Here is a 16,069-nt window from a genome sequence, read left to right on the forward strand (position 1 = left end):
TCTTCTCTTGCTAGCTGGCTTGTCCATCTTGAAGTTCACTAGTGTTCACACAGAAGAAAGAAATGGAATTTACTAAGAATAAAGGATGACCTGCAGCAATCAAGTGCAGGGTTCAGCTAGGTGAGTGTACTGACCAGCAGTCTGTTTGTATGTGACTGCCCTGTTTATCTTCTTTTCCCTCCATTTTCCCACACTTGTTCCTCCCCAACCATTTCACTCTTTTCACACCTTTGGACTTTCACCTTAGCATCCCGTAATACATTTTCTTCAGTCCCAGAATTTTCTTCTACCTGCATCCCATAGTAAGTATGTACTCCTTTCCTGGCATTCCTGTGAGAGTTTTTAATTTATTTATCTTTGTGGATTTCGTACTAGGGACAAGGGTCCTCTGATATTTGGAGGAGTAGTCAATGTGATGTGCTCCATTTTCACTGGTCAGGTTACTGGGGTTCCTCTATTTGTTGTTTCTCTGATCCTTGCTGTGTCTTTGTGTTCTCTGTGGTTAGCCTTTGGTCACAGCACTGTGTTAGTCACAGCACCGTGTTAGTCACTGGAGGAGCCTTTGGTTCCCCTTGATCCTTTCCAGCAGTTCCATAGCCTAGAAACAGCAGAGGAACATGAATTTGGGATATCTTTGACTTAAGAGAAACTCTCTGCATAGACTTCATCTTAGCTTGCTTTAGCCATCTTAGGCAGAGGTCTACTACTGAAGTCCATGGAGGAGAGAAGATTTTCTAAATTGAGCCAATCTTCTTAGCTACCTATTCTAGGATGTAGTGAATTATTCTCTGGAGATGCCTCTTTTTTTCTCTGTTAATTAAAGGCAAAGCCTAGATGACTAGCTTCAGCTAGATGTCTAACTTTTAAGCTGACAAAATGATGAGAGTTGAATCCTTCTTTCTGTATTTTACCTTCATTGCTGGAGGCCATGTCTCTGGGTAACATGTGATGTACAGCTCAATGCACCTAACACTTCCTCTCAAGCAATTATTCCCCTTATTTATCAGACATTTACAGAAATAAGCATCTACCTCTCTAAACAATGCAGCTCCTAATGGAAAGCTACCCTCAAGGATCAATATAAGTCAATATATGAAGCTGAAACTTGGGAACTCTGGTCTATGTTAGGTTGTATGTGGCATAAGGAAGATGGAGAAACCAGTATTTGATTTTCTGTAATCACTCATGTCCTCAATACATCTTCCCCACCAGTGAAGTTCATACCAGTCAGTTGCCCTAGATGTGCACTGAGTGTGTGGAGCACTAACCTCTGGAGGAGCTGTCATCTGCACTGCAAGAGAGGCACTCTGCATTGCACCCTGATGTCCAGCTGTGGTACCTTCAGAATGGAAACATGTTTGACCTAAATGGCTGCAAGTTTGTGTATAGTCTGCAAGAGTATTTGCAAGACAAATTTGCACCAAAAATACCCTGACCTGCTCAGTAATTCACTAAGGTACCCAAGTGATTAAGATCTTGGTCATTATTTCCTTTCTGCATGCCCCACTTCCTTCTAGAGATGAAGATGATGGTATTTCCTCTTGTGAATACATTGAAACGTGGGGATGGAAAGCACTGTAAACCTCCTAAAGCAGAAGGAATTTTTCCACTTGTGACTCCTTTTTTTCTCGACATCAGCTACTTAGTGATTTGTGTCCGTGCTCCTTACTGGCCTAGTGCATGGATAGCAGATGGATGGGGGCTTTAGGAATATCAGTTTTTTTAGGCAAATGAAGAACTTTTAAAAATGGTGTAGTTTGAACTGAGCTTTTAATTTCTTAGCTGTGCTGATCCTGGCAGAAGAAAGGAAGGAAGGTCTACAGCAGCATGAAGGAAGAACCCAATGGAATGTACCATATAGTTATGATAGAGAAACATAAGTATTTCTATCCCCAGATATTTAATTTTATTGGAAATTATATCATTTAATTATCAAAGCACAGTAATTATGACCCATGCAATACTAATGACTATTGGCAACAAGGCTCACGAGGACACACAATCTAATTAGCTTTAATGGGATGGATTTAATAATACATTGGATTAACATCTGTTAGAACTAAGTATCAAGATTTATTGTTCTCTGAATAAATATTGACCTTTTGCTCTCAGGCCAATAAATCTTAAGCTGGCCTCCACTTAAATGAGTATCTACTTATTACGTTAGCACTCTTCTGTTTCTTATCACCAGTTTCAGTAGGAGGAGAGTTGCCCTTCCCTCCTATGGCATCAAACATTTCTTTAAGAAATGTCAAGAAAACACTGAATTTGCAAATAGAGAAAAAAAGAAGGGTTGGGCCCTAAACTCTTTGTCTTTCTTCACATAAACCTGCCCTTCCATACTGTTCTTTGATAAGAAATTTTAGAAATATTCAGAAAAAACCCAATCACTAGTAAAGCCCAGAAAAGTGTGTAGCTTGCATCATGTGTTCAATTAAGCCATCTTTATATTTTGTGTAATGTTCTGAGCGGTGTCAAAAATATTTGGGGGGGGGGGGGTGAGTGGGAGGCAATCCTGCTCCTTCACCTGCACTGAGGTACAAAGTTTTTTCTAGGATTTCAGATTTCATTTTGTGTTTCAGATATTTAAAAGTATTTAAGCATAGATTCCTTTCCAACCGTAGGCATCTCAAGAGGATAGAGATGGAATGTGTTTCTTTTTCATGTCTGTAAGGGAGGAATTTCTTGATGCTCCCACAATGTGTCAGTATGGTCAGAAATATCTACAAGTCCTATAATGTTTCTTATAACTGAGGAGAGTTCCTCTAAAAGCAGTAGAAAAATACTTGAGATTGATATCCATTCAGCAGCCATTTAGAGCTTCCTTTCAAATTTAATAGAGTTATAAGGAAACATATGTTAGCCTAACTCTACTGTAGGTGAATTCAGCCATAAAACTCCCAGTGGCTTCAATGGCAGGCTTCTGTAGGTGAATGGTGATTAATGGAGAGATTCTTTTCCAAAGCCAGTGATCAATTGGAGACTTTATAAATTTTGTAGGAAGATTATTTGTATTTACTGAATTTTCTGGAAATGTTTCAATAAAGGTATAGAAATCCCAAAAATCAAAAGATTGTCCTTGCTTGCTCACTGTCTCTTGTCAAAACATCTGTGCTGGTGTGGAAGCCTGACAAAACTGTGGAAGAGTTCCAGTGTTTTTCTACCTGCTCTTCTTTTCCTTCAAATTGTAACGTTTCTACCTTTTTTGATGTGATTTATAGGGACCTGTGGCACTAAGGGAAACTGTGGCATATGCCATGGTTCAGAGTGAATACCTGGTCAGACAGGTGAAACAAAAAGTTGCTCAAAGCAATTTAGTGTACAGGGTTAGAGGATTTAATCTGTGCCTCTGAATGCTGAGCCATATCTGTAAGGGTGTAGGGTAGGCCTGAGGTAAGCAAATTTTTTATACCATGTATTCCTTTTGAGGTAAGTATATTGTTACAAATCTCTGCAAAAACAGATGCTGAATTTTGAGCCCAGTGTGCCTTTCCTGCTCCAGCTGCCCTTAAAGCTGCAGTCTAGTTCTATTTACCTAAGACTTTTAATAACAACAACGATGTATATTTTGGTTCTTTGGTTTGCAAATACTTGTAGATGCAAATCATTATTTTCCTTTCTCTTTCCACCCTTTCAGACCACAAGAAAATTTGCAAATTTTGAAACCCTAGGGATCCTGCTTTGTTCTTTCAGTATCCTGATGGTCTGTGCATTTAAGCACAGAGGTTTGTGGTATATGTTGCATTTTAGTTGTGGATTTAAAAATTAAAAAAGAAAAACATGCTTACTGGAGATGAGAAGGAAGGCTGAGCTGGAATGAATATTGTTCTGGGACAAGATGTACGTGGGAAAAGGGGTGTTGACTTTGTTAGGGGACTCCACATGGAAGGGTTTGGTGGCATTTATTTCGTGGCCAGATCACGATTTAAATAGGTGAGTCTCAGATAGAAAAATTACTCCAGTAACTGACAGGTGAGAGGCCTGTACTTCACTGGGTTGAGGGGGGAAGGGGATCATTTTCTTTGTTAAATTTGGTGATCAGATCAGACAGCAGCCTTGATTTTGTGGTAGCAGTCTGGGTCATAGTAGACACCATCCCCTCATCCCTCCCAAGATATTGTAAGCAGACTCTAAGAAGGTCATTGTGATGTTTTTAATAAGAAAAAAAAAAAGACACAAAAGGTAGCTAGTTATGTTGAAATGCTCATTTTTCTTTAGATGTGGTTAAAGAATATGAATAAGAATGCATTACTGTTCTTCAATCCTTCCTGTAACACAAATACAGAAGGTGCTGTTACCTTATGTCAGAAGCTGACTTGTATTAGTAAGTAAGATCTTAAGAGCTGAGAATCATTCCAAGTTTCTGAAGTGACAGTTGACACCTGAAGTGTGTCAAGTTTTTGAACTTGTGTGGCCATATAATGAAATCTTCCTGGGGTAAGGTTCTCCTCCCAGCACCAGACGTTCACATTGCACTGTGGTTGGGTTTCTCTTTCCCCCAGTGGAGTAGAACAGAAGCTCATCCCTATGTATGCAAACTAAAAAGGGTGTTTTTTTTATTAGTTACCTTTACTTTCAAGATAACAAACTACCCTTTCATGTGGGTCGGCACAATCCCAAGCACAGCTACAGGCGGGCGGAGAATGAATTGAGAGCATCCCTGAGGAGAAGGACTTGTGGTTGCTGATTGATGACAAACAAGCTCAACTTGAGCTGGCAGCACGTGCTAGTTGCTCAGAAGGCCAACCATGTCCTTGGCTGCATCAAGAACAGCATGGCCAGCAGGTTGAGGGCGGTGATTCTGCCCCTCTACTCTGCTTTTGTGAGACCCCATCTGTAGTACAGTGTCCAGCTCTGGGGTCCCCATACAGGAAAGATGTGGAACCGTTGGAGTGAGTTCAGATATGGAAGGTCACAAAGGATGGAACACCTCTCTTATGAAGACAGGCTGAGAGTGTTGGGCTTATTCGGCCTGCAGAAGAGAAGGCTCTAGGGAGACCTAATTGTGACCTACCAATATTTAAAGGGATCCTACAGGAAAGGGGAGAGGGACTGTTCACCACGGAGTGTAGTGATAGGATAAGGGACAATGGCTTCAAGCTGAAAGAGCATAGGTTTAGATTAAATGTTAGGAAGAAATTCATGTACTCATGTACACTCTGAAAGCTTTTAAAACAATTATTTTTATAAAACCAGTGATACTCAACCCTCTTGCTACTGTTTAAACAGATCAGAGCAGTGGATCCACAGTATTGTGTGCTAGTCTTTGGAGTTTTATTAATGCCTACACTTTGCACATGGCTTGTTAATAAGACCTTGGTAAAGTACCACAGAAATGACAGAAACATAATAAGAAATCCATGTGAATAGCCTTGAAAAGCCACCTGTGCTCAAACAGATGATGACAGGGGACTGTGCGCCTGGAAAGCCATGTTGCTCTCCAGCGTACCTTTTAGCTGTAAGTAAAAACATACACAAACATCTTTTAAGTGCTGATTCTCATCTGGGGGGTTATCTGTTCTGCCTCGTCTTTTTTGGAGGCAAATACTGTTAATGTAAAAGCCTCTGTCTGAAAGCTATTTTTAGTTGCATAAATGAACAATTAAAGAAGTCAGTTAAGGCAATCAAAATCCATAGCCAACCCACCATGTCCTATTAGTTAGATCATTTTCAGCGATTTGTGGGGTTCACGAATGTGTCTTCTGGCAAAAAGCAGTGGGTAAGATGACATGCAAAATACGATGGCGTAGACATACTGCACAGCCCTGAGTTGAAGGTACATGGAGAATGTGGGTATCAGCACAAAAATACAGCAGCATCTGTTCTTCTTTGATATGTTAGTTGCTCTGAAGAATGTGGAAGTGGTTACTGCTATTTTGACAAATGTGCTTATTTCTCCTTTTGTTGCCTGGTGTGGCACAAGGGGAACACTGGCGCAACAGTGTACTGCAGTAATTTATTAGTGGTTTAGGGATGTGGGCCCAGAACAAATTCTAGACAAAAGAAAAACATGTTTGGGTTTTGCAGAGTGCCTTGGCTACAGGAACAAAGCTTGCGTTTGGGTGTGCAAATATTTGGTATTTCGATTGTCCCAGTTGGGGTGACAGCTGATAAATGGTCCAAGTTTGTTTTTAATTATCACCAAAAGGGAAAAGATCCTGTTATTTTAAAGCCAGCAACTGATGTTGCAGCACAAGGCAAGAAAAGATATTTAGCAGTGGAGGATATACTTTCTCAGCATTACATTATGTTGAAAGCACTATTACTTCCAAATGTTTGTACTCTTTAGCTAGAATTGTGACTATAGCCAACCAAGGAAAGTGTTTTGTTCATTTGTATTGCATCCAGTATTGATATCAAAATGCTGGCTACTGTTCTGGTATCGCTGATATCAAAGTTATCTTCTGCAGTCACACTGGGAATTGCAGCAGATAGGCTGTGACAGATGTTTGTGAGACCTGGTTGTCAGGGAAATTGTTTGATATATAGCATACTAGCGTACAGAGCACCCACGAGGTATCGGGGCTGATCACAGTTACATGTATGAACACATAGAGACTTGGCTGCCCTGAAGGGTTACGTGCCTCCTGTGAAGGCAACAAGAAACCTGTTACCCACAAGAGATGAAGTGATTTGTCCAAACAGTTCCCGGTTAACCCTGGTTAAGGACCAGTCCTATTTGTGCGGTCTGATCCAGTACTTCCACCACTGTGCTATCATTTAAGCAAGATAAAAACCCATATTGTGAATACTCTCTGAAATCAATAGCCCATACGTAAAAGTTTAAGACTGTGTCCAATTACTTCACTGAACTGGGGCTTTGTTTACTTTCCTGGTGGCAATTGCTGCACAATGGTTGTTTTCTTATGAATATACATGAATCCAAACTGGTCGTTTCTTGCAGGAAGCATAACTTGTCAGACTTTGAATAGCTAATAAGTTGCCTTACAAGTAACAATCATGAACTTCCAAATGAAAATTTGCCCCTTCTGGGGGGAGCCAAAATAGATTTTTGTGGTTAGATGAGAGAGACTGTTCTGTGTAAACTTGTCTTCCATTGCAAGGAATAATTGAGGCAAGAACACAAAATGTGTTTTCCATTTCTGTGAAATCATGAGAATGTGATCTTTCCATTTTGTCAAAAGGACGGCTTTTTTTTTATTCTGGCTGCAAATCTTCAGACAATTTCTAGTGCAGTATTCAGTTCTTGAGAAAGTTTCATCAAGGCTTTATTTGAGGAAGAGAGAGAGTTTGAACTGCTAATATGCTCCTGTCCTTCCAACACTGCCTAGCCTGCTTTTGTGGATCCCTGGAAAGGTTATTGATTTACTGCAAGTGTGGCTTTCTCTAGTAAAAGCTGAAGGCTGTTTGCAAGCTACCACCTGAAGCAGACACTTAAGGAGGAAATTTAGATAATTGCATTCTGCTTCCTTTGAAGACTTTGGCAATTTTGAAATGAATTTCAGGAGGAGTGGAGTGGGGTTCTGGTGGCTGGGAGTCACTGCCGCCAGCAGCTGAGAAACAGCTCTACTGCTTTATGTTGCAGAGATGCTTGGTGACCTAGGGACTGTCCAAAAAAATTTTGAAAAAATGTTTCTGATAACAATTGCCAGTATTAACACGAATTTTTATAGATATTCAGACTTTGTAACACTTGCTGGGTCAGCAAGTTTAGAGTCATCCACGCTACTTGAAGCTGTTCACATGAGATTCCCGGCCAAATTTCTGCCGACACAACAGGCAGTCCCATGAATTTTCTTATCCTTTCTGATTTTTCTGGGGGACCAAAAGTTCTACAGATGTTTCTACAGTTATGCAGTGTCAGCACTTTCAATCCCACATGTTTATGGTTGTATAAATAAAGGATTTTTGCTTTGGCTATTGAATTGAGTAACTAGAAGCAATTCTTGGTTTTAGTTAACCAGAAAGAATTTTAGTTCTCAGACAAGCTAAAAATGAAGCAATTTGCTTAGTTTACATTTCCTCAATCCTTTTCTACCTACTGCAATCAAAGTGGGTCAATTTCCAATTGAATTTAAGTTTTAATTGAAAACGGTGTTTTGAAACCAATACCCCAAAGACTTTGTTTTATGTATTTTGAGAACCTGTAGGATCTTTTTGTTTTCTTTGTTTTTCTGGGTAGTGCTATCTGTTCACTTGGGCTATTTGTCACATTCACAATTTTTGTTTCCCCTGAAGCAAAATACTTTTGTAAATTCATTGCTTAGCAGCATATTTTTATCCAGTGTTGTTACCAATTTACAGCCTGTTGCTGTTGTCTTAGCATTTAAATACAAAATCTACAAAATGTTGCTTTTAAAGAGTATAGCCTCTAGCCTACAGTCTTGGAAGAGCTGTTGCGATATGTCAACATCTGGTATCACCGGCGTAATGTGACCAGAATCTTTGAGAATGACAGCAGTGCAAGTGGCATCCAGGTAACAGAGGTCTTGGGAGACAGAGAAAAATCTGTTATGATGGGACAGTTTGAAAACACTGGCTTAGATTTATCCAGTAAGGGAGGGCATGGAGACAGAAATTCATAACCGAGGTTGGACATAGTCTTCTGCTATCAGTTGCAGTTGTTCAACCTGAGATTTCTTGCACTTTCAGCGTATCTGTTAATTCCAATTGTCAGAGACAACATTTGAGCTGAAAGATAGAAGGCTAATTAAACCCTGTAGGTGCTGATTTCTGTATTTAAGGAAGAAAAACAAGGAAGCAATTCCCTGGGCCTCTGGATGCACAGTGAAATGTGCACAGTTTTGCTGCAGGATGGTCTTCCATGCACTGCACCCACCTCCTTCCTGCCTTCTTAGGTGGAGGAAGGACATGTCTGATAGCTAATGCACTGCTGAAGTAAGTGAATGTTTGAAATTATCTCCAGGGTGGATTGGCAGCGGAGGCCAACAGTGGGAAGCAAGAGGTGAAGGAGTGAGGGAGAGAAGAGGACTTCAGTTTTAGGATATATTACACTTAAAATTCTGAGACTGTTCCACTGATGGGCCACATAAAGAATTAGATTTACAATTTGAAGCAAGTTCCGTAGTAAAATAATTGGACTGGTGAAGCAATCTCTCTCTCACTAAATTGCTTTCCAAGGAGCCTATCCTGAATGGGGCTGTGCAGCTTTGTCCAATATTTGAGCATCCTTAGGTCTCATTGACTTCAGTGGGATTTAAACTCATTGATGTCCCCACTAGGCAATTAGTTTCTCATTTTTTCTGCTGAAAAGTAGTAGCTGCCTTTACTTTAAGTTAGCAGTCGTTCCCTGGGCTCCTCCAGTCCAAGCCTCAGCATGCATGTATCATTTAATGGTCCTTTCCTGAGACATGTACTTAAGTGTTTGTGCATACATTCTGTTCCTGGCTACTTTCTGTGGATAGGATCCCTGATGGTTTTACTACACTGACCACATCACGTAGGCAAATAGAACGTGCATAATACTTGATGGAAAATCTTCCCAAGAAGAATCCTGTCAAAAGCCCATACAACAGTTTTATGGTTTGTTTTGTTTATTTTAAGTAGGGAGTGTTTGTTTTGTCTTCCAAAAGGGGTGGGTGCACTTCATATTAAGAGGACAACTTCCTTAGCCTGGAAGATAAATGAGATAAGAAATGAGATAATGAAAGTGAGATTTTTCCACCTTTCCTTTCCATGAGAGAAGACCGACTGAAGTGCAGTGTATTTACAGTCCTCAAATTGCTGAAGCTCTAAATGTTTTTGCTTTCATGGTCTCCATTTGTGCTACTGCACACTTTGGGATGATGGATTGTGGACCACTGGGTGTTGAGGTGAAGAGAATCAATAGCATGATACAAAAGATGAAATAACTCTGATGGAACATCAATAAAGGCTAAAAGTTACCAGAGGGATTTGAATCCTAAGGAAGAGCTTGAGAAAGTGTATTAAGAAGAATTCGCTTCTCCCCTTGTACTTGTAGTGTCCATGAGCAGAAGTTGCTTGTGGCTTCTTGTCAAGTACAGGGGTGGAGGAATTTTTTCTTTCCTGTAGGTATATGGTGCCCAGCACTACGCCTCCTGGGCACGATGTCTTCTGAGCTTCGTCACAGTGTGGTTGCTGTTTCAGCCCATAGCTGGCATGAACAAAAATGGAAGAGTAGAGCTCTTAGTAGCCTTGTGGGCTGTTAAAGGGCTCAACACATGCAAACTGTAGAAGTAGGGGAATTTTATCATGCCAGAGTTAGGCACTGTTTATGAGGACATGTCTTGCAGGTCCTTTCATTAGCGTGCGTAACCAGGAGCATTCCCAACCAAGAGTCTTCCTGTTTGACTCCACCACTGGCAAGCTGTGTAAGAACAATTATAAGGCCCAGGTTTTGCCTCAGAGTTAGCACTACACAGTACTAGTAGCCTTCAGCAGTTTGTTAGGAGCAGTTTGGAATATTTGATCTGAAACAGAGAGGATTGTTTGCCAAGTACCACACTTTGCAGGACGAAGAAGGCTGTCTCATGCAAAATAGCTGCCATCTCTATCCAAGCAGAACTCCAGTGTTTGTTTATTTTTTTTCTTGATTATGGACTAAATTAGGTAATGTCTGAAGTCTGAAGAACTTCAGAGCTATAAAACAAAATTGAGGAATCCTTGGATTGTTTGCTAGGCAGATAGCAACCCAGGTGGGTGATGGTGTAGGGATATGGTTGATGACTTCTAAGTGATGTATGCATTGCAGATGCACCAGAATTGTTATTTCAGTGGTAGCTTCCATTAGGATCTTTATGGAGGAGTCCCACCTGGAGCTCCACATTAGATTTTATGGCTTTTATGGAAAAAGGTGCTATTGAATGTCACTGAAGGCATCACAGTATACCTCTTAACATTCTTGCTGTAATTCTGACTGTTCCTGTCCTCACTGTTATCTTCTTCTTCCCCAAATCTTTACCAGAGCTACTTTCACAACTTAGTTCTAATTTTTTGCTTGCAGCACTATGCAAAAAAACCCCTAAATAATCTGATTGCACATTGCATCCTGAAAGGCTATTAATTGCTTTCATCTGCATAATTCATACTGATGTCACACTCTGGACTTCAATTAGAATTCTGACTCTCTTGCTCTCATAGCTTAAAAAACAAACCGTAAATAAAACATGCAGCTTTGTCACAGAGAGAAACTAAAACCAGAGGGGTTAGAACCATAACAGCTCCTCCTCTGAATGCAAGCTACATTCTGTAACAATGGTAATTTAGACATGTGCCACTAAATGAGTGTGGGAAAGCTAGGCTGTTGGTGTTGAGAAGCGTGGCTGGTTCTGTCTAAGCAAACTGCATAGGACACAAGGGGAAATAGCCAGCCTCTTTTCGGTGGTCTGTGGGGACAGGACAAGGGGCAATGGCTGCAAGTTGGAGCACAGGAAGTTCCACACCAACATGAGGAAGAACTTTTTCACAGTGAGGGCGACAGAGCACTGGGACAGGCTGCCCAGGGAGGTTGTGGAGTCTCCTTCTCTAGCGACATTCAAGACCTGTCTGGATGCTGACCTGTGCGATATGTCCTAGGGAACCTGCTTTGGCAGAGGGGTTGGATCCAATGATCTCTGGAGGTCCCTTCCAACCCCCGTGATTCTGTGATTCTGTGGCTTAACTCCTCCAGTGTGCCATGTAAAACCAGAGCTATTAAGGCAAGGTTGGTGGCATCGTTCTTCTTTTTTGTAGATGAGGTAGTAGTTTCTGGCACTAACTTTTAGAGCTGAAATAAATTAATGCAGAAACCAAGGTGAGGTCATACACCTATTTGCTTAGTTCAAAGTCAGTCAGTCATGAGAGGGGGGTAAAAAAAGGAATGCAGTGTTCTGAAATGCATTAACGTTATTAGTAATCTATTAAAATGCAACACACCTTAAAAAATACTGCTTCTGTCAGAACACTTATGTTGAATTGACTTCCAGGGAAGAGGCTACTTAATCCAGCAATGCATTTAAGCTTATGACTGATTTTAAGCATGAGAACACAGAACTACTCATGTGCTTAAAGTTAAGCACGAGATTAATTGGACAAGGTTAATAGCTCTGCTGAGATGCGATCAAGTGTTCAGCTATAATGACCTGACTCTGCCAGTCTTACTCATGGGCTTTTTTCTGTAGTAAGACACCAAGAGATTTCCTCCCACTTGATATGAGTGGTGTAGCCAAATGCTACTTACAATTTAAATCTAAGAGATTAAATCTGAATGCCATGATCAGGTCTTCTCCCTTAATATTATATCACTCTTTGGCAGCTTAAGTTTCACAGGGGTTGGATGGAGAGTGTCCTCTAGGGAGAGGACCATCGGGGTAAGTAGTCAGGCTTGGCCTAGTTAACACAAGGAGAGAAAACCCGCCTTTTACCAGTGGCAGTTGATGTTCTTGCAGACTTCAAACCTTTGATATAAATCTGGAAGACTAGGAACCTTAACCCAAGCCTTCCCATGTCACAGATGAATGTCCCAAGCAGCAAGCTTTTGAGGGTTTTAGATCTTGGTCTGATTCTTCCAAAAGTCCCAGAACCTGAGGGTCTCAATGCACAGTCTGCCTCTAAACCCACCATTCTGAACTTTAGTGTTTCTTGGGGCAGGCAGTGGGAAGGCAGTCAAGGGCTGCAAAGCTCAGACTCTGCAAAAAACCCCTTAAGTCACAAGATACAGTTCCTGCCCAAATCTGCTGTATTTCTGAGTATGACATCAATCATCTTCTCTCTCTACTTCCAGATTGCTCCTATAATTAAAGAAAGGATGATGAAGAAGGGCAGCATGATGCTTGGGTACCAGCCTCATCAAGGCAAAGTCAACTTCTTCCGCCAGGTGGTGATCAGCCCGCAAGTCAGTCGAGAGGACATGGACTTCTTGCTGGATGAAATCCAACTGCTTGCTAAGGACTTGTAGCTGTAGCTCCACAGCACCAGGCGCTGCTCATGGGTGGTATTTATGGAGGGAGAATGGCAGCAGCGTTCTGGTGCTATTTTGTGAAAAGTAGTAAAAAGCTTGACACGTAGTTTGGAAACTGTCATTTTACAGAGTGATACTGAGAGCTTTGCAGGTAGGACACCCCTTCACAGGAAAGTATTTGCTGATGGGGGCCAAGAGCGGCCAGGGGCAGGCCGGTGCTTGCAGCACCACTGCCATTCTGGGAAGTGTTTCCTTGAGAAGGCAGCACTTCCAACAATGGTGCCTGTGTCCCAGGGAGGGCAGCTGTTTAGGGGGTGCCTGTGCACAGCGTAGCTCTAACTGGTCACTTAGATATGCAGGCAATACTCCTCTGAAGTTACTGTTAGGAGTGGATTTAGCTCAGTGAGCTTTAAAATTCTAGTTAGTACTCTGTCAGTGTTTTAGTTGGGTGTGTGTTTAAGGGTAGAGGCCTGGTTGGTAATTACACTGATAAGACTGGAAGTCATGGACTTAGAGTTCCTCGAGGCCCCTACCAAGGTGGATTGTCCAGGTTTCCCACTGTGAGCACAGGCTGACAGGTACCCAGTGGGGTTGTTCAATCGCCATCCTGGGAGGTTTGCAGGACCCACCTGTGCAAAGCCCTGAGCAACCAGTATTGACCCTGCTTTGAGCAGGCTGAACTAAATGACCTATTAAGGTCCCTTCCAACCTACAGGATTTTGTGATTCTATCAAGTACAGTCATCTGGCCCAGTCAGTGTTTGCCAACGGTGCCCACCCAAAATATCGCCACCACTTTAACAGAGCTGAGCATATTGGAATGCAACTTAGAGCTTCTTACCTCTCTGTTAACAGGAGTTCCCTATCATTTCTGAACTGCTGTTCACCTTACTCAATTTATAGAGAGTAAAGATTTGTTTAGCAGTTTTTAGATGCACTTTAAAATTGTAACAGAGAAAAAAAAAGAGAACAGTATGTATTTTTGATGCACGGCGACTGTATATTAAGAATGTAGCGACATGACTTAGTTGTTGTTGTTGTCTGTCTGTATTTCCCTACATGTTTGAGATGGGTCAGTCTTACATTAGTTGTGTATAGTTTATATTTTCGCACTGAAATTAAGGTGGTTGTGATCAGAGAAGGCCTGCCTGCAATTTTAGGATATGAACAGCTTGAATATTTTTGGTCAACCTTAAGTTGCAAAATTAGGTTCTAAATTTTGTCTTTGTGTTAAGGATTATAGTGTACTGTTTTTATTCTATAAAAGTTATCTGTTTTATAAAGATAGAAATGTACTTAATGGGGTGAAGTACTTGCAGCAAACTAACAGAAATAACCATGTCTTTCACCTTGCAATCAACACCTCCTTTACTGTTTTGATGTTTGTTCCTTACTCTGTATTTGAGGTAGCACTGACCAATATGAACCTTGCAGCTGTAATGTTTTTTGTCCTGTTGAAAGTGATCTTTAAACACAATGCTTTCTTCTTTTCATTTCCTACATTGTACTAGGATCCAACATTTGCGTGACATTCCTACTTCCAATCTCCATGATAATGGTGTGGAAAGTTTGACAAGGTCTTGATAACCAAGGAGGTCACACTATCAGAGCAGTAGATAAGAGCAAGAGTCATCCTGCAGCACTTGACAAATGCCTTTAACAGTGTCCTGGAAGTGAATATTTTTGTGCTATTATAGTGATACACTAGCCTTTAAGCCAAAACCTATGTTGATATTAAGATACAAAAGTGAGTATCAGAATGTGCCCCCTGGATTACCCCTAGATCTCCTTGTCATTTATTGCCTTCTGCTCCGGCTATACCAGCCGTCACAAACTTGGAAAGCTGCTCCTAAATTCAGGGCCCATAAAGCTTGTTCAGCCTCCTGGCCACTCAGGGAGGCGTGTAGAGTACACAAGGGGTGCTGAATGGATGGGATGACTTTGCTGTTCCTTCTTGAGTTTAGATGGGACTGTTACCCCTTCTCCTCTTTTTTCACCTTAGAAGGAAAGACAGAATACAGTGTCAGCATGTTTTAGTTGTGGTCCAGATTCTTGGTGAGTACTTGATTTTTTTCATTCGGGGGAGCTGTGTCACCTATCAGCAAAGGATTTGCTCCCTGGTGTTTTGTGACACCACTTCTATGGAAAAAAAGTGTTACTGTCTTGTTTCTCATCCTGGTGTCAGTGCATTTCTCCTTCCAGATACTGTGACTCTTACAGCACATGTCAGACATGACACAGTTCCTTTCCTTAGCAGTAGTGGCTATAGTATTTTTAAATGAGAGCATGTGGAACTTTTTTAATGCTTGCAGAAAACAGGTCTCAAATCAACCTGTGCAGCAATGTCTTCAAAGGTATAGATTAGCCTTCCAGTGTGATGTGAGTACCTTAGCTAACCTCCATGCATTTTCTATTATTTCTGACCCCTTACCACCTCCCAGGTTTGCAATATGATGGTCTCATCTCAGGACTAATGTCATTTTCTCCTAGTTGCCTGTTGAGAACTAGTATGTACAAACTATTTTGTAGCTGGTGATTTTAATAAAAAGTGAAGCAAATGACATCCTTGTGAATACAGGCTTTGTTTGTCATTTGTCAGTCTAAAGCTGCAAAAATTTATACATGTAAAGAAGGTCCCCGTGAGCTCTCCAGCTGGAGAAACAGCAAACTGCCTGCACGGCTTTAAAATCTGAAACCCTAGTTTAACCCTGCTTCAGGATGTGGTTTACCTGTGTGCTGTGCCCATCTAATCTTTAATAAACATCTTGGATGAAAATGTGTCACAATTTTTCTTACTTTTGCTCTCAAATGCAGAAGTTAAATTGGATTGGGGTTTTTTTTTGAAGAAATGGCAATTTTATTTATTTTTTTAGTATTCTACTAGATGGCATTGGCTCATCAGCTCTCTCTCCTAGTTACCAGGACGTACCATACCTCAGGATGCTAAGCTGACTCCTGGAAGTAACAAGGTACAGGTATAAATCACTGCAGAAGCTGATCCATTGTTTTTTTCAGTTCTTGTACTCTCTTGTGTGTGCTTCTAATAATCTTTCCTCAACAGGAAAGGAAGGAAATATTGAGAAGGGAGACAGAGATGGTTTTTGCTCTTACTTGTAGCTTGTGAGAACTTTGGGTATTTTATGCTGGGTCCACGTGCAAAATCACTCACACAAATCATTGTGCTTGGAAC

At 41.1% G+C, this 16,069-nt stretch overlaps 1 protein-coding gene across 1 annotated transcript in view; it reads left to right on the forward strand.

Annotated features, from left to right (window-relative positions):
- The window catches only part of GADL1 (glutamate decarboxylase like 1), a gene marked incomplete at its 5' end in the record, with an annotated part of 84,638 nt that extends 71,502 nt beyond the window's left edge, over nucleotides 1–13,136 (forward strand). Inside the window, one exon of the mRNA XM_084260664.1 lies at nucleotides 12,704–13,136. Coding sequence (XP_084116790.1) covers nucleotides 12,704–12,877 — 174 coding nt within the window. The 3' untranslated portion in view covers nucleotides 12,878–13,136. The remainder of the gene's footprint in view (nucleotides 1–12,703) is intronic.
- Between the last annotated feature and the right edge of the window lie 2,933 nt (nucleotides 13,137–16,069).

The sequence above is a fragment of the Gallinula chloropus genome (assembly GCF_964237585.1).
Source record: "Gallinula chloropus genome assembly, chromosome: 2".
Classification (NCBI taxonomy): Eukaryota; Metazoa; Chordata; class Aves; order Gruiformes; family Rallidae; genus Gallinula; species Gallinula chloropus.